Source organism: Lissotriton vulgaris, unplaced genomic scaffold (genome assembly GCF_964263255.1).
Source record: "Lissotriton vulgaris unplaced genomic scaffold, aLisVul1.2 SCAFFOLD_1089, whole genome shotgun sequence".
Taxonomy (NCBI): Eukaryota; Metazoa; Chordata; class Amphibia; order Caudata; family Salamandridae; genus Lissotriton; species Lissotriton vulgaris.
In genome coordinates, this window is record NW_028255123.1 from 379,260 (window position 1) to 402,987 (window position 23,728).

The 23,728-nt window shown below is 47.5% G+C and overlaps 1 protein-coding gene across 1 annotated transcript in view; it reads right to left on the minus strand.

The window, feature by feature from the left end:
• Positions 1-23,728, minus strand: part of LOC147659230 (alpha-2-macroglobulin-like) — a 191,243-nt gene that overhangs the window by 93,245 nt on the left and 74,270 nt on the right. Inside the window, exon 8 of the mRNA XM_086951869.1 lies at positions 14,491-14,614. Within this exon, the coding sequence (XP_086807995.1) occupies positions 14,491-14,614 (124 nt within the window). The remainder of the gene's footprint in view (positions 1-14,490; positions 14,615-23,728) is intronic.

Sequence of the window (23,728 nt, forward strand, 5' to 3'; positions counted from 1 at the left end):
ATGCTGCGTTAGGAGACTAGTCTTAGAGTGGGCTAGGGAGGCTAAGTTAAATATTATGGTAATACTATTGGAGTAATGATCACTGGAGGGGTCAGTGCCGGTTATAAAGTTTTTCAATCGGTTATTTAGAGTTTGCGAACACAGAATAAAATCAATGGTAGTGGAAAGACCTCTGCCATGAAAGGCCGGCTTGAATTCGACAGCGGGACACACTGATTCATTTGCAAAATCAAGTTCAAGTGAAAAAAGACTGTTATTTAGAGTAGTCCCAATACTGGAGTGAGCAAAGTGGGCAATGGGGACATCATGTTCGTCTTGGAGCCCGCAGATACCTTTTTTATAGTTGTTACATAGGTAAACATTAAAATCCCCACCCCACACAACATGACATTGTAGCTGCAGGTTCTTAGCTTTCTGATCATGCAAATATGATGTAATTTCTAGCAGAGACTTTACACAGTCGGCAGGTGAAGAGTTATTGTACATGTTGATAAAATAGTAACAGGAGCTTTTGTCGGGGACTAGCTTAAGGATTTGGAGAATTGGAGATACTGAGGGAACTTCAATAATCGTAAATGGAATTTGATTGGAGATATAGATAGCTAAACCACCCTTAGGTCTTCCGTGTGTAGACGGGCTGGCGGAAAGATGAAAAGTTTTAAAGCCCTGAATGTGAATAGGGTCAATAGCCCAGGTTTCCTGGAGGCAGACTAATTTATGTCTATTAACCAAGTCGAACCAAGACTGGAGATGAATCTTGGATCTGAGACCCGCTACATTCCAAAAGATGACTGAAAGATCCCAGGTTGGTGGTAAAGTGGAATTTGTGGTCTGTGGATCAGCAGAGGGTGGTGAAGGATGGGACTGGGCAATTGGGACAAGGGGGGAGGGAATTAGTTTTGAATCACAGAAAGTTGGGGTGATGTGTTGTTGGCTCGTGTGTGACTCCTCGGGGAGGGTTGACTGAACGTGGCAGGAATCTTGATCCATAGGGATTGTCGATTGAGAGAATGAAGTTAACAAGGGGGTGTAAGGCTCAGTGTGGGTGCCAGACAGAGAAGGCGAGGTGGAACCTGCCATCCTAGTTTTCCTGGAAATACGTTTGGAGCTAATCGGTACATTATTGATGGCTTTGACTTCAGAGAATGGGACTGATGGTCAGTCTACCATATCCAAACAATCGTATCTGTTGGATAGCGGTGGGCCTCTCCAGTTGGTAAAGTGACCAGAGGGTGGATTGCTAAATCCGTAGCCTGTCCAATGGCCTCGATCTCTATTTCCACCCCAGTTCCCCACTCTCGTCCAGCTCCATGGAGGACCGGCATTATGTCGTGGAGTCGGGGGGTAGAAGTAAGACAGATTGTGGGTGGCGATACCTTCGGTGGAAGTGTGATCTCCCCAGGAGCAGATGTGCTCAACTGTGTTAGGATCGGCGAAATTCACTATGACGCAGTCACCCTGAATGTTTTTGGATTCATTGCCTAGCCAGGGCACTCTGCGCACAGTGGTAACTCTGTTGTCCATAAAGGTTGGTAAAGGTCTGTTATTGGACAACCAGTATATAACTTTGTTTTTTAATGACCAGACTGGTTCATCCTGATTTGGGGGGAGTTCCGGGGCACCTGTCATTATTACTACATAGGGGAATGCCTCAGGCGGAAGATGGATAGGATGGCCCCTTCTCTTTCGATTTCTCGGGATGGAGTTAAATCCAACAGAGGGTTTGGGATGGGTAAGGGCAGGGGTAGGAAGAGCAGGGGTAGGAGGGGCGGGAAGAGGTTTTGGTTGAATAGACGACAGTGTCTTAGAGTCGGTTGAGGATTGGGTCGGTATGGGGTTAGATGGTTTGGGAGGTGATTGGGGCTTGGTAGTAGGTGCTAGTGGCTGTTTTTGGATGGGTTTCTGCGGGACCTTTTGTTTAGTAGTATGGGGATTCGGTGCAGTCGTACCGGGCTTAGAAGTGTTTGTATTGTGAGTAATGGGCCTTCCTTGAGCCAAGTTGGAATCTTTGTTGTTACCCTTACTTGAGTTCAGGGCTAAAGACAATTGGGTTAGTTGGGAGTGAACCAGGTGCAGTGCCTTTTCTATGGGCTCTAAATAGGACTTAATTAGATCTCCAATTTTACTAAGCAGTAGACTATCGTTACTACAGGTGTTAGTAGTTAAATTACCATTGTCGGCCATACCACCCTCACTGTCATAGCTACTAGAGCTGCTACAACTAACACTCAAGTTATCTGTGGTAAGATCCGTTGTGTGTACAAGAGACGGGGAGGGAGGTAGGTGGGGAGTTATGGCAAGATTAATGATTTGTGGGGGAGATGAGAAGTGGAAGGGGTTGCGGGGATAGTTGTGGGGGGGGAGTTAGTAGTATGATGAGACTTAGTAGTTTCCCTCTTCTTTTTTGGGGGGATTGCACCTTCGTGTGCACCCCTAGCTGTAGTTGGAGAAGGGGCGACATCAGTTTGGCTAGCAAAAATGACTGGGGATTTTTCAAGTGAAAGATGGGATTCAGAAAGCTCTAAGGACGCAGATAGGTCCACTGTGCGGGGGACAGTATGCAACTCTGCGTGCACTGTCAAGGGAGGGGGTAACTCAACAGGACGCTGGGGAGTTTTTGCAGTAGCCAGTAAGCCCATGGATGAGCGTCTGGCGATAGCCAGGTCCTGTGAGACTCTCCGTTCCAATAGGGTAATGCCCTGCTCGATGGCCTCATTGGCTTTAGTTATGAATTGGTCTATTGGCCCAATAACCTCAGCAGCAGCCTGGGCCTGTTTCTTGGTTCTCGGAGACATGATGCAATGTAGTTCTTTGCGGTATAGAGGTACTGTAAAATCTAAATGCGAATTACAAGCGACTTATTTAGAAATACACACAGTAGCAGCAAGGATAGAAGGGAAGAAAGCAAACGTAAATAGGCTGGCCCAGTCCAGTCTTGCCTGGTCTTGAACGGGCTTAAACGGGCCCGCCCTTGGCCCGGGCTTCGCCCCGTGCTCCGACCCGCGCGCATCCCGCGTCGCGGAGACGAGCTTGACACTAATAACCGTGAAAGTGGTGGGCGTGGCCGCTGGGGGAAGAGGCACCAGCTGCGCTAGTTCAGGGATTGCTGGTCCTCGCAGTCCCCCGGACGGAGTAGTTCCAATTATTACCCCCTCAAGCCTCAACCCACAGCGCACTCCGCTGGGAGCAGTGTGTGCTTCTGCCGACTGCAGAAAGCGCTCCCACCAGCGAGTGCGAGCGAGTGGGGAGGCGAGCCGGTCCGGTGAGCAGGGGGGAGAACAAAACGACAGATCCAAAGGTCAGTTCAAGAAAGCTATGTGAGCGGCACCCGCGGAGCGGGTGTCGCGAAAAGTAAATAGGCTGGAAGTGAGGGGTGTGGCCGCCGGGGGAAGAGGCACCAGCTGCGCTAGTTCAGGGATTGCTGGTCCTCGCAGTCCCCCGGACGGAGTAGTTCCAATTATTACCCCCTCAAGCCTCAACCCACAGCGCACTCCGCTGGGAGCAGTGTGTGCTTCGGCCGACTGCAGAAAGCGCTCCCACCAGCGAGTGCGAGTGAGTGGGGAGGCGAGCCGGTCCGGTGAGCAGGGGGGAGAACAAAACGACAGATCCAAAGGTCAGTTCAAGAAAGCTATGTGAGCGGCACCCGCGGAGCGGGTGTTGCGAAAAGTAAATAGGCTGGAAGTGAGGGGCGTGGCCACCGGGGGAAGAGGCACCAGCTGCGCTAGTTCAGGGATTGCTGTTCCTCGCAGTCCCCCGGACGGAGTAGTTCCAATTATTACCCCCTCAAGCCTCAACCCACAGCGCACTCCGCTGGGAGCAGTGTGTGCTTCTGCCGACTGCAGAAAGCGCTCCCACCAGCGAGTGCGAGCGAGTGGGGAGGCGAGCCGGTCCGGTGAGCAGGGGGGAGAACAAAACGACAGATCCACAGGTCAGTTCAAGAAAGCTATGTGAGCGGCACCCGCGGAGCGGGTGTCGCGAAAAGTAAATAGGCTGGAAGTGAGGGGCGTGGCCGCCGGGGGAAGAGGCACCAGCTGCGCTAGTTCAGGGATTGCTGGTCCTCGCAGTCCCCCGGACGGAGTAGTTCCAATTATTGCCCCCTCAAGCCTCAACCCACAGCGCACTCCACTGGGAGCAGTGTGTGCTTCTGCCGACTGCAGAAAGCGCTCCCACCAGCGAGTGCGAGCGAGTGGTGGAGGCGAGCCGGTCCGGTGAGCAGGGGGGAGAACAAAACGACAGATCCACAGGTCAGTTCAAGAAAGCTATGTGTTTAAGTCATACAGGCGATATTTTTTGAATATATTTAGCCTGTGAAAATAGACAGAGAAACTTTTCTGGTGAAAAATAGACAATGGATTCCTATAGAAGGAAATTCATGTTACTGGTAAGTATGGTTAGAATTACTTTTCAGATCAGTACTGGGCTCAAAGATGCAGCACTGAGGTCTCTCCTGAGAACAGGTGAGTAAATCGGAATTCGCAGTTCGGCTGCTTTTAGAGGAATTTTTTAAAGTTCCAAAACTCCACACTTCGAAGAATTTCCAAATGAAACCAGTCAATGTTAGCCTACGGAAGTAAATTCAAGTTACTGTAACTACGATTAGAATTACTTTTCAGGATCAGTAGTGGGCTGAAAGATGCAGTACTGAGATCTCTCCTGATAACAGGTGAGTAAATCGGAATTTGTAGTTCGGCTGATTTTAGAAGAATTTTTTAAAGTTCCAAAACTGCACACTTAGAAGAATTTTCAAGTAAAACCAGCCAATGTTAGCCTATGGAAGGAAATTCAAGTTACTGTAAGTATGGTTAGAATTACATTTCAGGATCAGTAGTGGGCTGAAAGATGCAGCACTGAGGTCTCTCCTGATAACAGGTGAGTAAATCGGAATTCGTAGTTCGCCTGCTTTTAGAGGAAATTTTTAAAGTTCCAAAACTTCACACTTCGAAGAATTTCCAAGTGAAACCAGTCAATGTTAGCCTATGGAAGGAAATTCAAGTTACTGTAACTACGATTAGAATTACTTTTCAGGATCGGTAGTGGGCTGAAAGATGCAGCACTGAGGTCTCTCCCGATAACAGGTGAGTAAACCGGAATTCGTAGTTCGGCTGATTTTTGAGGAATTTTTTACATTTCCAAAACTCCACACTTCGAAGAATTTCCAAGTGAAGCCAGACAATGTTAGCCTATGGAAGGAAATTCAAGTTACTGTAAGTATGGTTAGAATTACTTTTCAGGATCAGTAGTGGGCTGAAAGATGCAACACTGAGGTCTCTCCTGATAACAGGTGAGTAAATCGGAATTCAAAGTTCGGCTGATTTTAGAGGAATATTTGTACGTTTCAAAAATAGACACTTTAAAACTTTTCTGGTGAAAACCACACAATAGATTCCTATGGAAGGAAAAACAAGTTACTAGTAAGTACGTTAGATTTACTTTTTAGGGTCCATACTGGGCTCAAAGATGCAGCACTGACATCTCTCATGATAACAGGTGAGGAAATCGGAATTCGTAGTTCCGCTGATTTTAGAGGAATATTGTGCTCAATAGTGAATGAAGGGGGCGGGGCCTGAGGTGACATGTGTGAAAACATGCTCTGTGGCGCGTTTTAGATTGGGGAATTAATTTCTATTCAATCCTGAGGTTCCCTGTGAGCCAACTAGCCCACCAGGTACCTCCAGTATGCGCCAGGGAGCTGTGTTGCAGAGAGGTGTTCAGAGGGCACGCCCCCTTTTTGCAACACTCTGCAACGCAGATCGGTAGCGCTTAATGGAGGTACCTGTTGGACTAGTTAGCCACTAGGGGACCTCTGGATTGAGGAGGAATAAATTCCCCAACTTAAAACGCGCCACAGGGCATGTTTGCACACATATCACCTCAAGCCCCGCCCCCTACCTACACCACTGCGCAGACGTGCCCCGTAGCGCATTCTAAGTTGGGGTATTAAGTCCCCTATCATACTGGGGGTCCCTGGAGGCCAACTAGCCCACCAGGAACCTCCATTATGCGCCAGGGGGCTGCGTTGAAGAGAGGTGTAAAAAAGGGCGTCGCCTCATTACACCTCTCTGCAATGAAGGCCCCTGGCGCGTTTGCAGAGGGGGAACTAATTCCCCTTGCATACTGGGGGTCCCTGGGGGCCAACTAGCCCACCAGGAACCTCCAGTATGCGCCAGTGGGCTGCGTTGCCGAGAGGTGTAATGAGGCCCGCCCCTTTTTACACCTCTCTGCAATGCAGCCCCCTGGCGTGTTTGCAGAGGGGGAACTAATTCCCCTAGCATACTGGTGGTCCCTGGGGTCCAACTAGCCCAGGGGCACGCTTGCAGAGTGGTGCAGGGAGGGGGCAGGGCTTGAGGTGACGGATTGCAACACTCTGCAAACGCGCCCCCAAGCGCGTTTGCAGAGGGGGAACTAATTCCCCTTGAATACTGGGGGTCCCTGGAGGCCAACTAGCCCACCAGGAACCTTCAGTATGCGCCAGGGGGCTGCCTTGCAGAGAGGTCTAAAAAGGGGTGTGGCCTCTTTACAGGTCTCTGCAAGGCAGCCCTCTGGCTCGTTTGTAGAGGGGGAACTAATTCCCTTTGAATACTGGGGGTCCCTGGGGGCCAACTAGCCCACCAGGAACATCTAGTATGCGCCGGGGGCTGCGTTGCAGAGAGGTGTAAAAAGGGGCGTGGCCTCTTTACATGTCTCTGCAAGGGAGCCCCCTAGCGCATACTGGAGGTTTCTGGTGGGCTACTTTGCCCCCAGGCACCCCTAGCATTCAAGGGAAATTATTTCCCCCCTCTGCAAATGCACCAGGGGGGCCGTTTGCAGAGTGGTGACTTAATGTTTTTTTTGGGGATCGGCAGGGTACGCGTACTCTGCGCGTATCCCGTTTTTTGTTTTTTTACAAAATATTAATTTATGGGGCCTTGGGGTCCTTGTGGGACCCCCTGAGCAGGCCTAGGAGGTCAGGAACCTCCAGTATGCACCAGGGGGCTGCCTTACAGAGAGGTGTAAAAAGGGGCGTGGCCTCTTTACACGTCTCTGTAAGGCAGCCCCCTGGCGCATTTGCAGAGGGGGAACTAATTCCCCTTGAATACTGGGGGTCCCTGGAGGCCAACTAGCCCACCAGGAACCTCCAGTATGCGCCAGGGGGCTGCGTTGCAGAGAGGTGAAAAAAGGGGCGTGTCCTCTTTACACGTCTCTGCAAGGCAGCCCCCTGGCGCACACTGGAGGTTGTTGGTGGGCTACTATGACAGGCCTGAGACATTTCTAAAGGGCTACCTAAGTAGGTGGTAAAAGGAGTGCTGCAGGCCCACTAGTATCATTTAATTTACAGGCCTTGTGTACGGGTGATGCCACTTTACTAGAGACTTACAAATAAATGAAATATGCCACCTGGGTGTAAGCTAACTTTACCATGTTTAAAGGATGGAGCACAAGCCTTTTAGCACTGGTCAGCAGTGGTAAACTGCATAGAGTGCCAAGGCAAACAAAACAAGAACTGCAAAAATGGGAAGATGAAGGCCAAAGTTTGGGGGTAGGCTACCTTAAGGCTGACAGGTCTAACATTGACCTTCCAAAGTATTTGCACCTCTGGAAGACAGAGACAAAGTGCACTGGTACCTTGGCAAAGATGCAATGTTAGTGGGCAAGTTTTCCAGGTTCGCTCAATTTAGTGTTTTTTGGATCAAGGCTCGGACCATCAGCAGAATCTTGGAACCAGAATACACAGCCTCCTGGAGTTCATCTCACCGGAGGCTTCCTACTTTCCCTGGCTGGCAAACTCATTTCATAAAAGTAAAAAAGTCAGATGGTAAGGGGCAGATTTACAAGCCCCTTGCACCGCTTTTACGGTGCCGTTGCGTCACTTTTGTGATGCAGCGGCGGTGCAAAAGAAGCGCCATGGTGCGGGGTATTTACAACGTGACGCATCTCCCAGATGCGTCACATTGTAAAGCCCTGCGCCAGAAGATGCGTACCATCGCAGGGGGAGGCGTTCCGTTGCAGGAACGCCTCCCAAAAGTGGCTGAGTGAAATCTACAAGATTTCACTCAGTCACTTTTGTGCCCATGCTGCGTCAAAACACTGCGCCTGCTTGAAGCAGGCGTAAGGATTGATGCAGCATTGTGCAGTTTTGCCTCATGGTGCGCCGCATTGCATCAAGGGTGGCGGAGCTGCGGCGCACAATTACTGGCGCATCCCTGCTGATATGCAGAGATGCGCCAGTAATTGTAAATCTGCCCCTAAGTCTTTTGGTTGAGGCTAGCAGCTAGCATTACCCAACTTCGCTCAATAGCCGGCTGATGTCTTTAGTTTTTAGTTGTCATTATTTTCTTTTACCTTTAACCACCCTTCTGTTGACACTTGCGCTGTTGTTCAATGTTGCAGTTGAAGGGATCCACCAGAGTTTATCACCATGGAAGAAAGTGGTTTTGATGTTGCTCTGGGCATCTCCTGGCATGTTTTAAGTCATGGTTTCTTTCAGCCACAACTTGGGGGTCTTTTATGGCTTCATGGAACCGAACAGCATGCACTTTTGCACCACACGCTTACCCAGGGCCGGCTTTAGCCGTGTTAGCGCCCGATGCGACAACCATTTTTGGCGCCCCCACATCCCATGACTGCCTCCTCGGATTCTCTCACTACCCCCGGGCAAAAGTGTCCCTCATCACTCTGATCATAGGGTATTGCTAAGCACAGCTCCCCCCTGAGGTTGCGCCCCCTCTACCAGTCAGAACCCAGTGCCGCTGCACCAGTCGCAGTGCCCTAAAGCTGGCCCTGTGGTTTCCCCAAACATAGGAGAAAGCACACCTCACTTACACTTTGTGTCATAGGAGGCCCTTTACTTTTTCTGTCCTCTGTTTTTTTGGGAAATTGTGGTGGAGGAGTAGAAAGCATAATGTATCTGACTAACTCACAGAAAGTACACCTATTGATCAGGGGTCTACATCAAAAGGAACTTTTCTAACAGGAAGTAATATTTCTCTCTCATATTAGAAATGGTGGTAATGTTCTACCGGGTCGTTTTTGGAGATGTCAACACAAATCATTACATCAGGGAGCAGGCGGGTATTCTCTGTGCATTGAAAGGCTTTGATCGCCCCTTGCACAGTCACTTGGGGGCATATTAACAAGGGCTTTATCTCCGCTTTTTTGGCTTTGAAAGCCAAAGAAGCAGAGATAAAAATTTCGCCCTATCAACAACAGGGTGCTAACATGTAAAATCGCATGTTAGCACCCTTTTTCACTACGCTTCCCTTTGCATCTCTAATGAGATGTAAAGTGTGCGTTCCAGAGCAAAATAATAGGGAAAATGTCGCTAAGCGACATTTCTCCTATTATCAAGCTTCACCCTAACCCTGTTAGAGACAAAAAAAAGCTGCGCTAACTGCGGTTAACGCTGCTTTTTTACGTCTGCTAATTTTCAGACTTAGACATGTAATCCAATGGGAGGTGGATTACACGGTTAAGCCCACCATGGGCTATAAACAAGGATATCCCTGTAGTTTTATTGCTGCATAAACAGCGATAACCTCCCAAAATGCCGCTATCGCTGAATTTTTTATCGCATAGGCGGTTAGCGTTGTTAGTAACGCGATAACCAGGCGATATTATCCAGCGATAGCGGGCGTTAAAAAAGATGAACGCTAAGCGCCTTAGCGTTAATTTTCCTTGTTAATATGCCCCTTGATTTTTTGCATCAGGAGACACATTGTTCGGTTTGTTTACTCTATTGCCTTTTTTGAGTGTGTTTTATGGCATGTGGTTTTTTATCCTTCTATTTTTTTTTTGGCCCCATCTTCTTCTTGAACAATCTCTAGGGGTAGAGGGGGAGGGGGATAGGTAACTTCTATGAGTGTAGGGGAAAATTGTATTTGCAGACCTCTGGGACTTCCATGGGGGCCACATTTGCTCCCAGCCTGGCCTGCATTTATGTGGGTCAGGTTGAGAGTGGTGTGGTCCTTCATAAGTCCAATCCATACAGAGAGAACATCTCTCTGTGGAGACGTTATATTGACGACGTCCTCTGTATCTGGACAGGTACAGAGGACCGGCTCAACACATTTTTACAATGGTTGAACCAAGTGGACCCAAGTCTTCGCTTTACCTGGACCATCAGTAAAAACTCTGTGGTATACCTTGATGTTGACATCACTGCGGTATACCTTGATGTTGACATCACTGCGGTGGATCGCCAGTTGGTGACTAGCGTGCACCACAAAGCTACAGATAGGAACTCTCTTCTCCACTACCATTCTTTCCATCCAAGATCACTCCGGGATAACCTCCCGGTTGGACAATTTTTGCGGTACAGGCGCAATTGCTCATCCACCGAAACCTTTCTTGAGCAATCCTCCGAGCTAGTCACGAAATTACAACAACGGGACTACCCAGCCAAAGTGATCAAACGTGCACAGAAGAGGGCGCTCAACACACCACGTGAAGCACTGTTGGAGCGCAATGCAAAAGAAAAACAGACTTGCCTGCCGGTAGTGACAACGTTCGATCCCCTCTCAACCAAAATAAGGCAGATCATAAAAAAACATTGGTCGATACTAGAGACAGGGGGGAGCAAGATGCCAATTCCGCGTTTTGCCTTCAAAAGAGCCCCTAACCTCCGAGATAAATTGGTCCATACACGGTATCTGAATGCTGTCCAGGCAAGCACTATACCAGCAGGACATTATCCATGTGGTAACTGCTCGGTCTGTGGGCTTACATCAGCCACCAAAAGTGTAGCCTTACGTGGGGGCAGAACCTGGTTTCTCAACCGGTTCAGCAATTGCAACACAACACATGTTATTTACAGGCTTATGTGTAGTTGTGGACTTTACTACATCGGCCTCACGACCCGCAAAGTGAAAATACGGGTGCAGGAACATTTGAGTACCATCAGAGCAAAGAAACTCACCACCCGCCTGGTACAACATTTCAATACATCAGGACATGATCCTAAGGATCTCAAGTGGACCGTCTTAGAAAAAGTGGTGGGCGAAGCCCATAACCTGGAGAAAATTTTGGCAAGAAAAGAAGCCAAATGGATTTTTCTAGAGAAGGCAGATCAGGAGGGACTTAATGACAATATCGAGTGGAATAAAGTGAGCAGGCGATAACAGGGCTCTGTCATGCACCTCCTAATCATTCTCTGCTTGGTCCTGTGGACATCAGCCCCCATATTGTTAAAATACTGAGGGCTGGGTGTCTATTGCGCTGATACTGTCTCCAGACATATGCACCTCCATACGTGTCCCAAATTTAAAAGAAAAAGATCCAGGTTTACGTTTGCACGGGGCACACCCCCCTTGGATAGGTACAAGTAAAATTTTGTCTTCTGCTTCTTGGTGTTCAACCCAGAGAGTCATTGACACTTATAACGATATGCACACGTACCATGGCCTCTTAATATTTAACCCAGTGAATCATTGACACTTATAATGATATGCACACATGTCATGGTATTTGTGTGGATATGTGTCTTTGTGCTGTCAGCATTTATCCTAGGCTCGAGGAGCCATTCAACATGATTTTCTCTGCTTGAGTTGGTTACTAAGCATATGTGCTTTATAGTGAGTTATTCTCACTATTAATAGAGCGGCAGCCGAGACTTAACAGTCACGTTTCCACCTATATATTTTTGACTCAAGTAACAAGTGAGGGCGCTGTACACTGGGTCCGCTAAACAACAGTCTGGCGTTAGCCCATCCTAAGAAGGCCGCGCCGTGCGACGTGGTGGGCGGAGTCCCTTTCCCCCCGGCTACTTCCTGTCCCGCATTCAGACTCAGCGCGAGGACCGTCGGAAGCGCCGGAGGGACTCAGCAATAGTAAGAGGGCACGGGAGGTCTAACATATGTGTGTTGCATGGATTGGATGTACGTACCCCGATAGATTCTGATGTGAGCCCGAATTTTTAAATGGAACCGCCATATGATTGGGAGCCTTGTACCATTTAAGAATGAGCAACAGCCGTATATGTTGGATGGGGGAACCTATCTATCAGCACAATCCCTGCCATTTATATCTATAGTTGGCTCTTCACAATTGAGAGTATGACACTGGACTGAACTAGCTCTTTAGAGTCAGTTATTAACGAGCGTAGTGCTTTATAATGCTGGGAAATGGGGACAGTACAGTTTCTACCCATTACTTCCTATCAACGTGTCACTTAAGCATTCTAGCTCGTGAAGCCCCATTTGATGTTCAATCTGTTTTTAAATATGCACAGGTGGCTGCGACTTGATCCGGTCACATCTGGGACACGTGAATATTTGGGACGGTGTTCTAATGAGTGGTGCTGGTACGTGCTGACGTAGCGCCCTCAAGGTAAATATGCCTTAACTGTGTGTAAATAAATGCTGCATCGGTTTCTGCACCCTATGGGAGGGGCATGAACGGCGCTTTCAGCGTCTTTTTGTTTTATTTTCTCACACAGGTCCACATTTGTCTGAAAAGACTGAGAATAGTTAACCCCTCATATGCCCTGATGAAATCGCTGAAACGTGGAGCAATGAAACATGTCGGCTTGAGGACATAATTCACCATGGTATACAAGTTACCTTTTTTAGACAAGTGGGGTTTGCTGCATCAGAATAAAACGGTAAAGCAAACAAAGCCCTGCTACACACTACTTTTTTGTGTTTGGTTAGGGGTCATTATATATGTTTCTGTACACTACAAGTGGGTGTCAGCGTTGTTACGTTTGTCACTATTTGTATTTTTCACCACTATTCTCATGTCCGCACTATTGTTCTTTCTAGTGCACGTTTGTCTTTTCACATAGAGAGAGTGGCCAATGATGAGAAGTGGGTATACTGGCAATTGCTAACCGGGCACCCCCTCGGGTTGTTCTACCGTGAGGTACTCTCTCTATTTTTCACACCGTTTCCTGGGTGAATTGTATGTGGTCCTGTGTGGTTTGATATTTTATATTGAAGAGGCACGCATCTTGACCTATGGACTTATGTAATTGGACATATTCCAGGGAAAATTAATGATAAGTAATCCCTATTTTGTGGGTCTTTTATATGGATGCAGTTGCATATAGGTGAGGCTCCAATTGGTTTAATAATCCCATCTTCTTCTTGCACAATATCTATTTTGGCACCATACTCAGTGTGTCTTCTCTGTCCATCCAGACGCACTGGCAGACAGCTGTGAGGCAGCTGAGGAAGGTCACCCCTATCATCCCTCTTCCAAAAGAAAAGACAAGAGAAGTATTAACAATATTTTAATCTTTCACAATAATGGAATTCTATTAACAGAGGCCTATTTTATTAATTTCTATCTTTGCTGGTTAGTTATTTTTGATAACTTCCTAACTCCTGACCACCATTACGAATTTGTGTTGATCGATGTCCTTTCAGTCATTTAATTTTACTTTTTTTAACCGAAACTTGTATAGAACTTTTAACCAATTCAATTCCCACTTTTAATATTACTTGACAAGCTAGAGGCCCTCAAAGATCCTTATGGTTTGCCAGTAGTTGGCTTTGATGTTTTTCTCAATAAGGGAGAAACAACTGCCACACAGCAATAGCCTCAACATGCATGCGGTATGCGTTGAAAAGACGGATATCATTTGTAATGGTGCCACCCTTTAATTTGATGTACTTTGTAGAAAGAGTGTGCTGTCCCACATCAAATGAGTCTTGCCCTGAACACACATTATTAAAAGCACAGCATCACAAATAGAAATGTAGGGGCAGATTTACAAGCCCCATGCGCCACTTTTACCTGATTTTTCCCATGTTAAAAATGACGCAAAAGTGGCGCAAGGAGTTTGTAAACTTGCCCTGATTCTAAGGTGTGTCCCACTGTTGCATTTGCTATGTGTTTTTCAATAGTTTTCTTTCTTCAGTGTGGGTACTTGCCTTTTTGCCGTGCCCTTTCTTTCGTTTTAGGTTCCCTCTCTCTACCCCCGGTCCAACCCTACCCCTTGCTTTGTATTTCATAGTCATGTTTGATCATGTGAATACATTTTCTTGAGGCATACTCTGAACTCTTTGGGCCCGATTCACAGAACTAACTTAAGACAAAATCCTAAACTTACTCATTTTGGTATTCACGGAAGTCAGGATGTTGTCTTAAGACAGACTTAAGACAGACTTAAGGTAGGATTCTGTCTTAAGTCTGTTTTAAGTTTGTCTTAAGACAGACTTAGGACAAAATCCTAACTTCTGTGAATACCAAAAGTAGTAAGTTTAGGATTTTGTCTTAAGTTAGGTCTGTGAATCAGCCCCTTTGTGCCAGACTGCGATTGCACCATTTCCCATTGGCTACTCTCCCCTTCCCAATCCCCCATTGCTTTCTTCACAGACTCAATAAAAGGTCGGCCATTGCGCCTCGTCTAAACATTGACTTCCATTTTGTTGTGATGGACATTAGTTCTCCTAGTTTTAACGATGGATGAATTTAGACATCCAAAAATTGAATTACATCCAAACTTTAAGGATGGATCTTTTCAAAAGTAGCATAAGTTATTGGGGCACCCTTTCTTCTCGCAATCCTACTCACCTCTCGCGAGAACTCCTCACACACAGCTTCTGACTCTTTGCCGTAGCAGTTGCTGTAATTTTGTCGGTACTTCCGGCAAACACTGACTTTCAGGATACCAGAGACTGGCTTCCCATAGGTATACCTACCAAAAGAGCAGCACAAACAAAATATGATTAAAGATACAAAGGCAAATCTGGAAATAAACAGCAAGTAACAACACCCTCCTTTTTAGGTCTGGCTCCATAAAGCTTTAGCCTTGGTAGCCATCATGGCATCACAACAAACACCAACATCCGATGGATTAGCTGCTTCTATCCTAAGGTCCCCTCTTTTGCACAAAGATTTTTCCAGACAAGCATTGCCAGACTCATTGAGTTTTGATGGGCTAAAATGTGCAGGCACAGACATGTGCCTGTGCATTCTTGTGTTTGCAGGCACTAACATATCAAAGCAATGTGTGTTGGCTTTGCTTATGCTTGTTCTGTTTTTATTAACCCTGTAATGCTAAACCCACTCTCCTGCACTCTTTACTCTCCCAGGCAGTAATACACAGACTCACCCACTAGTTCTCTCAGCTTTCAGCCTACTCACTCAACCAGTCACCCACTCCTTGCTGCCAAGAATTCAAACACTGACATTTTCCCCCCTTATAATCTTTTAAAATATATTACTCTGGCTGTTTGAGGGGCAGTGAGTGCTACAGATAACTGGGAAAAGGGGAGGAATTTTCATTTGGTGGGTAACAGAGGGATTCCGTCTGTCAGGAAATTGGAAAGTGCAGTAGCTATGTTTTAAAATATTCTGTAAAGAGGAACCATACTGCCTTGTGGCCACTCTGTAACTTTGGGTCTGACACGTAGAACCCTACACCTGGCTAGTGATACATAAAGTCATTGGGTCTGTGCTCCCCTGTGTTAGATGCTGAGAATATAAGAGTTTTGCAAACAAGTATAGGAATGTCTAAGGAAGTGACGGCAATCATGGGGGAGGTCTGATGTGGTAGCCAGGACGGGCGGTGAGATGCACACCTTGCGTGCATGAGATTTGAATGCTGTAGGCATGGTTGCTATGAATGCTGTTTCACTTCCTCTGTGACATTAGCATTGAAGACAAATTATATATCTGGTTGGATGGTTCAGTGAAATAAACACTGATAGATACAGAGCTCTGAAGGTCGTGAGTTTGAATCCTGGCAAGGCACACTTGGCCTTTTAATTCTTCAATGGTCAATAAACTGAGGGGTAGATTTACAAACATTTTGCGCTGGGTTGGCGTCACAAAAGTGATGCTAACCAGCACAAAATGTTTTTTTCCTTCTAATTTTCTTTCCGGTGTAAAACGGGGTTTGCGCTGGTAAGTACCCTAAAAGTAACACAAAACAGTGCAAAGCACTGCTTTGTGTTACTTAGCGCCAAGGGGGAGGTACATCGGCGTTCCCATACAACCACTCAAGCAACCCTATCTACAAACAATTGTACACAGGGTTTAGCACCAAACGTTAACGCCACTTCAAAGGAGGCGTTAACAGGAGAATTTTCTTTATTTTTTCTTTATTTCTCCTTTCTTTTCTGACTTTGCATGCGTGCTGCACTGTGCAACACACATTACAAAGTGGGAAAAGTGTTTAAACTTGTCTAGACCCTTCCTAAACAAAACCTATGCTAGACTCACGCACACTCCCTAGTGCTATGGTGTCATGGTGAGTGCACGGCGAACGGCAGCTGAAATCAGCATCGGTGCTAGGGATATCTCTGTAGATATGGCGCTCTCCTGCTCCCGCCCTGTCATGCAATGCAGCACAGCCTCTTTGTTGCATATCTTTTTTGAAAATCTGGCCATGAGTATCATAAAGCGGGCAGGGGCGTAACTCGCAGCGATGTAGTGGATGCAGTGAACTTGGTCCCAGAGGTGGGAGAGGGTACAGGTTATCTTGCACTAGCTGTAGTACTTTGAGAGGCTTCCAGTTCAGATTTTTTAAAACTCAGACTGCTTGGATCCTGGCACTGTGTTCACTGTTTGTGGAAGTGGGGAGGTGGGAGAAGAAAAGAGGGAAAATGAAATAAAATTCTTAGAAATGGCAGAATTGCAGTCTGAAGTGTAATAAAAAAACACGTTTTTAATAGAACATCAAAGCTTTTGTAACATATCATGAGCATCATTTCGATTCACTTTTCTTATGATATTTTTCAGGGTGTTTTATTGACAGCACCAGCCATTGTTAGTAGCTAAACTTAACTCCGCTACTTAGTTGCATGCTAACATCATCAATTACTTACATATGTTTTGCAATTAACTATCTTGACAAATCCCCATTATTACATTGTGTTGTAATTGCAATTCTATAGCACGTACAACTCCTCTCATTCTGCTGAAAATAGGCCCAGGCAGAGATTTTTATACTGTTTGTGGAGTTGGAGGATTCTGGCGACTTCATGCTACTCTTTTAACACAGATTTCTGGACAAATTCTGCCAACTCTGTATGGCAGAATGTATTTATCATTCTAGCAATGCGATGACAACAAAAACAAGGGGGCATATTATCAAGAAAGGCGATAAAATTATCGCCGCTTTAGCGTAAGGACACTGCCCCTAAAGCGGCGATAATGGGCTTGATAATATGCCCTTGTGAATTCCCATAGCAGCCCAGGTAACACCAGAACCTGGGCTGCTACAAGAATTCACAAGGACATATTATCAAGCCCATTATCGCCGCTTTAGCGGCAGTTTCCTGCCGCAAAATCGGCGATAATTTTATCGCCTTTCTCCCAAGTGAGGCTCCAGCTATTAAGCTATTGTGCGCGAGCAAGACTTGGCTTTCCCTAGTGAGGTTTCCAGTCGATATGAAGCCTTACGGCACGATTTTCTAACGCGAGCAGTCAGAGGGCAGCTTCTCAAGTAGATTTTACACTTGAGCGGCAGAAAAATCAACTTGAATGGCCGCACGCTTTTGTGCACCACGTGTTGCAGTTTACAATGATTTTTCAGCACGTAGCACACTAAATTGCATCTAGAACCACGCAATGTACTTTTTTTCCATGCATTGGTGGAACTCCACGGAATCTCGCAAAATTTTTATGTAACTTTGATCAAATTCTGTGGAGTAAATTTCTGAGAGTTCTGCCCACCCCTAGCTGAAACTTCAATAAATGATAGAGTATGACATGTGCCATCAATCTGTGCTTAATGCATGCATGTTGCCATCGTGAACACCAGTGAGTTGTGCAGTGTTGCAGTGTGAAGAGGACTGGCATTACACACACTATGAATAATCCATGCACCTCATAGGGAGTTCTTTGTCTGTGAACACACGGTATCTGCACTGCTCACATAATTCCAACGAAATCCCATGCCCTTCAGTTGCAGCCCTGTGGAAAGGGGCGACCACTCGGTCCCCCCGAACGTATGGCGGAGTACCACGATCCCCCCGGGAAGCCATCTTGGGCGGGAGGCGAGTCTCGGCTGGTATGGCCGAAGCGGCGTAGCCGGGGCGCGCCTTTTCCCGCCCTAGAGTGGGTTGGCCCAGACACTGACGCGGCTGGCCACGCCCTTGGGGCAGGCAGGGGCGGGTCTACGCCCGCCCTGAAGACGGATAAAAGGAGAAGCAAGATCAGAAGGCATCCTCTTGTTCCTGTGCTCTGAAGCTGCACCTCCTCGCTGCACGTGAGCTCGAGACGGAACGAAGAGCCAATTTTGAGCGTTGTAATCGTTCTTGTTTGTTTTTCAGATACTCTGTTGGAGAATGCCGAAGAAGGCGGGAAAGCGCATGACTACTGACCAGATGCTGCGCGTTCTCATGAAAGAGGTGACCGACCTAAAGAGGCGGATGGATAAGGACGAGGAAGGGGGGCCGAAACGCCCTTTGGCGGGAGCAGCCCCGGGAGGAAAAGACAAGAGGCCCAGGAGGGGAGCAGCTGGGGGAGACAACCCGGGTCCCAATACCCCGCTCGAGGCTCCCACTCCCGTGCCGGAGGAAGGGAATCCGATTCCCGTTGTGGTCACCCCCGTGTCTGGGGAAGATATGCCGCCCGAGCTGGCGGCACAATTAACAGCGTGGTTGGGAAAAGGTAGCAAGGGCGCCACGGCTGTCGACGCACAAGAGCTGATAAAGCAATTGCGTGAGTCACGGGAAGCAGCGAAGGTGTCCACACCGGCTGCCACAGTAGAGAAGCCGCAGGGGACGGGTTCGGTAGCAGAGGCAGCGTCCGGTGCAGGTAAGCGGCCATTACCGATCGCGAGAGATGAGTCAGCACCCTCTCGTAGGGAAAAGTTGGGTCAGCATGTTCCTTTGGCTATTAAGGAAAAGATATGGGCAGGGGAGTACGTAAACATCTTCTCGTTGCTTACTGATCACTATGAGATGGAGCATGTTAAGGGCCAGAAGGATCTCATGCATCCGAGTGTTTGGCGCGCAAAAATGGCCGCCTTTAAGGTAAATGAAAACATTGGTAATTGGGGCCAAGCGTGGGGTGTTTTTACATCAATCCTGGGGGAAAGAAGGCCCGATCTGTTACCCGAATTGCCGATTTATCAGTCACGAATCATGGGGTACTCGGTATCACACGAGGGTAATCATTGGTTCTGCTATGATAACCTGTTTAGAAAGGCTAAAGAACATGATAAAAATTTAACGTGGGATTGTTATGATTCTGTGTCTTGGTCCAAAATGAAGGATACTGGTATGTTAAAGTTGCCATTAGTAGGGAGTAACGTCGGCGAATCCTCCCGCCAATATGCGGGGACGCCCTTTCGATCGGGTGCGGGTACCGACAATTACTCGAGGCCTGCCGGCAATACAGGAAAAAGGGGGGTTTGTTGGAACTTCAACAGGGGTAAATGTACTAGGCCCCAGGGATCGTGCAAATTTAGACACGAATGTAGTGGGTGTGGGCAATCATCCCATCCTGAGTCCACGTGCAGAGCCAAACCGGGTGATAACGGGGGTAGAGGAGGCGCCAAACAGGTCTAACATAGTCCGAGGGGCGCCTTTACCTACCCCGATTGATACCCTGGCAATGATTCCTTTGCTCAGTGAATACCCGGATCGTACTTCTGCTGGGGTGTTGCGGAACGGGTTTGCTTATGGTTTCCGCATCCCAGTGGGGGACTTTCAAGGTGCAGAGAAATGTAAAAATCAGCTATCGGTCTTCCAGCATACGACCGTGGTACAGGATAAGATCAGGAAGGAGGTTACTCGAGGTCGAGTCGCCGGTCCGTTTAGTGTACCGCCGGTTCCTAACTTTGTTTGTTCCCCTCTAGGTGTGGTCCCAAAGAAGGACCCGGGTGAGTTTCGGCTGATACATAATTTATCAGCCCCCCGCGCTTTAGAAATCACGTGGTCTTTCCGTAAACGAAGCGATAGACCCGGAAGTGTGTTCGGTGCGGTACGCATCCTTCGATGAGGCCGTAGCCATTTTGAATCGCCTGGGGCCCGGGGCGCTGATGGCAAAATCGGATATCGAGTCAGCGTTCCGGTTGCTCCCGGTACATCCAGACGATCAGCGTCTCCTAGGTTTCATGTTTCAGGGTCAGTATTACATGGATAGGTGTATGCCGATGGGGTGCTCTATATCCTGTGCCTATTTCGAAAAATTCAGTAGTTTTCTACAATGGGTCTTCACAAGGAAGACGGGTTTCCAACATGTGATGCATTACCTTGATGATTTTTTGTTCCTGGGGGCAGCCGGGGATCCGGAATGCGGGCAGGCTTTGGCGCAATTTTGTGTCTTGATGAATCAGTTGGGCGTGCCATTGGCACCAGGTAAGACTGTGGGGCCTTCCACTTGCCTCGAGTTTCTGGGGATCGAGTTAGACTCCAGAGAAGGTTGTTTTCGTTTACCAGCCGACAAAGTGTCAAAGTTCAGGACATCCCTGCAAGTGTGTATAAGTGAACCTAAGGTTAAGCTGCATCAATTACAGCAGTTAGTTGGCCAGTTGAATTTTGCCCTGAGGGTTATACCAATGGCCCGCCCCTTTTCCCGTTCGATTGCTCAAGCCATGGTCGGCCTGAAGGAGTGCCATCATCGCACAAGGCTCTCGGCAGAGGTCCGCCAGGACATGCGCATTTGGTTGGCATTTCTGGCGAATTTCAATGGTCGAGTCGTCTGGAGCAAACCGGCCGTGTCCTCCGAGGAGCTGGGGCTGTGGACAGACTCGGCAGGGAGCATAGGTTTCGGTGCCATCTTCGGCACAAGATGGTCTGCACAAAAGTGGCCGACATGGTGGCATGACAGTGGTCTGACGAGTAACATTGCTTTCCTGGAACTTTTCCCCATTTTAGTGGCCCTGCGAACTTGGCCGGAAGGTTTCAAAGATCACTCTGTGGTATTTTGGTCTGACAATATGACCGTGATCGAGTGTATCAATAGTCAGGCAGCACGATGCAAATGGATTTTGAGACTGCTCAAGGAAATTGTTTTACTGTGTATGCAATTGAATGTGCTATTCAGAGCAAGACATGTCCCAGGGGTAATGAACCAGGCGGCTGATGCACTGTCTCGTTTTCGTATGCAGGCTTTCTGGGGTTTCCTTCCCACAGCGGACCCGGAGCCGGCACCCTTTCCCGAAGCTCTCTGGTCTCTCGGTGCCCCGAACTACGTAACCTTGTGGGAGAGAGTTTAGCACCCAGGACGAGGAAGGCATATGAAGGGGCGTTCCGGTCCTATTTAGCCTTTTTGGGGACTGATAGAGAGGAGCTTTGGGGCCAGGAGGAGTGGGTTGTAAATTTTCTGATGTCCTTACATCTGGTCGGGAAATCGGTGGCCACGGCTCAGAGGCATCGGGCTGCCATTTCCTTTGTTGCTAGGGCTCATGGGATCCAGGACCCGACAGCGTCTTTCGTTGTACAGAAAGCACTACGGGGGTGGCAACGCCTTGAGGGTCGCAAAGTAGACGAGAGGCGCCCGATAGGTTTGGATAGGCTGGCCCAGTTATTATCCAGACTCCCTGCTACGTGTTCATCTCAGTTTGAGACAGTGTTATTCCGAGCCGCTTTTACGCTGGCATTCCATGGGGCTATGCGGGTAAGCGAACTAGTGGCGAGGAACAAGCAGGATGTGACAGGAGGATTGTGCCAGGAGCACGTCCAGATCAGAGGGGAGACGATGACGGTCTCATTTGTCAGGTCCAAGACCGATCAGAGTGGGATGGGTGACGGCGTAATCATACGCAGGATTCCCGGGTCCTCCATGTGCCCGGTAAGGTGTTTAGAAGATTATCTAGCACGAAGGGTGGCATCATGGGGGGGGACCTTGTTGAGACACGCTGACGCCACCCCACTGACAAAGTTTCAGTTCCAGCGGGTGCTTGCGATGTCGATTGCCGCTGCGGGCTTGAACCCGGGCGAGTTTGGGACCCATTCCTTTCGGATAGGGGCTGCTACAGAAGCTACAGCCAGGGGTCTGAATGTTGATCAAGTTAAACGTTTGGGGCGTTGGTCCTCCAATTGTTATAAAAGGTATGTGCGGTTGCACATGTTGTGAAGCTGTAACAATGTACTCACGCTTCTTGTTTTTGTTTGGTTTTCAGTTGCGCAAGCCTACGAGTCTGTCAGAGTCCACTTTCTTACCAACTTTTCCTCTCGAAGACTTGCACAGGAACAGAAGATGCTAGCTTTCCGACTCCCCCTTCCAACCAATCAGAATCAGAATATATCTTGACTCTAACTGATTAGATAGAGGGAAGGGGAAAATTGGATAAAATAACGAAATAAATAAAACAGAGAAGAGACTGGTCCTGATCCTCTGGAGTTCCGTGGAATCTTCAATCAGCTTGCAAATCAGCTTCTCAAAGAACCCTAGGAATACTAAACACATACAAGATAATAAATCACTGTACCTGAGCTACTCTGGTCTTCCTATTACTGTTTCCAAGAACACCTACCCAGGAATCAGTAACGACCTGCCGCTCTTCTATACTGAAGTGTAGCTTGGTGAATGATCTGCCTAATCTGGATTTTCAGATGACAGCTCTTCCTCCTACTTCAGTGTAGTCTAAAATGTTGTCCTTATATTGATTTCTTCTTGTACAGAGACCTTCTCCTGAATAGATGAATTAACTTCATTCAACTCTCCAGGTAAGTTTCCTATTCTTCTGCTTGTAAATTCTTTCACAGTACTCAAACAACCTCTCTAACACTGTCCCTATTCTTTTCTAGATAACGTGAAGTCTTTGTCTTGCACTGGTTAAAAGGACGAAATTCAGCACTGGTGAGTTTGATTCACTCAGTTAATGTTCATTATACTTTCCATGCATTGATGAAGTTGAAATACAATATTTACACAGTCTCATGAACTTGCACAGAATACAGGAAACATTCCACTTAGCTCTATGTTTCTCTGCTACTTCGAATGAGTCTCTCTCCTTCAGCTTCCGTGAATAAATGACAGGAATTCTCTGCTTGGAAAGATTCTTCTCTGACACGCTGTTTAAAAGGCTCCGGTTTCTTTTCTGAAAACACGAACTCTGCTTGAACACTCTGTAAACTCTGGACTGCGTGAACCCAAGGTCAAGGCAATGAATGTTGAAAAAACTCTTCACTGGCTGAAATCATTTCTTAGCTTATTTTCCGAAGACACACTCTAACGCGACCACTGTGACTGGATTCCTCGGTGAAGTGCGCAGTTCCAAAGGAACGCGCGCTGCACCTGGACTCTCGATCTCGCGCTGGGAAGGCTAGACTGCTAACCTAGCATTCCGCGCATTCCACAGCTCGGACCAAGTGAAGTCTCGGCTGGCGCGCCATTTTCTTGTCTTTAAGCACATTGAATCTGCATTAGGCTTGCTGAAAGGAGGGATCCTGACAGTACCCCCCACCAAGGAGGGTCCTCCCGGTCTAGGTTTGGTAGGATTTCTTTGGTGAAAGAGGCACACCAACCTAGGAGCATGAACATCCGACTCCAACTCCCAAGACCTTTCCTCTGGCCCATAGCCTTTCCAGTCCACTAGATAGTACAGTCTTCCTCTTACTCGTTTTGAATCCACAATTTCCTTGACCTCAAATTCTAATCCAGTTTCTAACTGAATGGGAGGTGGAATTCCTTCTTTCCGCAACCCCTCAACTGATTTCTTTAATAAGGAGACATGGAAAACTGGATGAATTTTTAGTTTTGTGGGCAAAGTTAGTTTAAAGGTTACTGGATTGATCTGTTCTGCAATAGGATATGGTCCTATGAATCTAGGCTGAAACTTTCTACTGCCTTTTAATCGAAGATTCTTAGTATTTAACCAAACCTCATCACCTACTTTTAAATCTGGGGT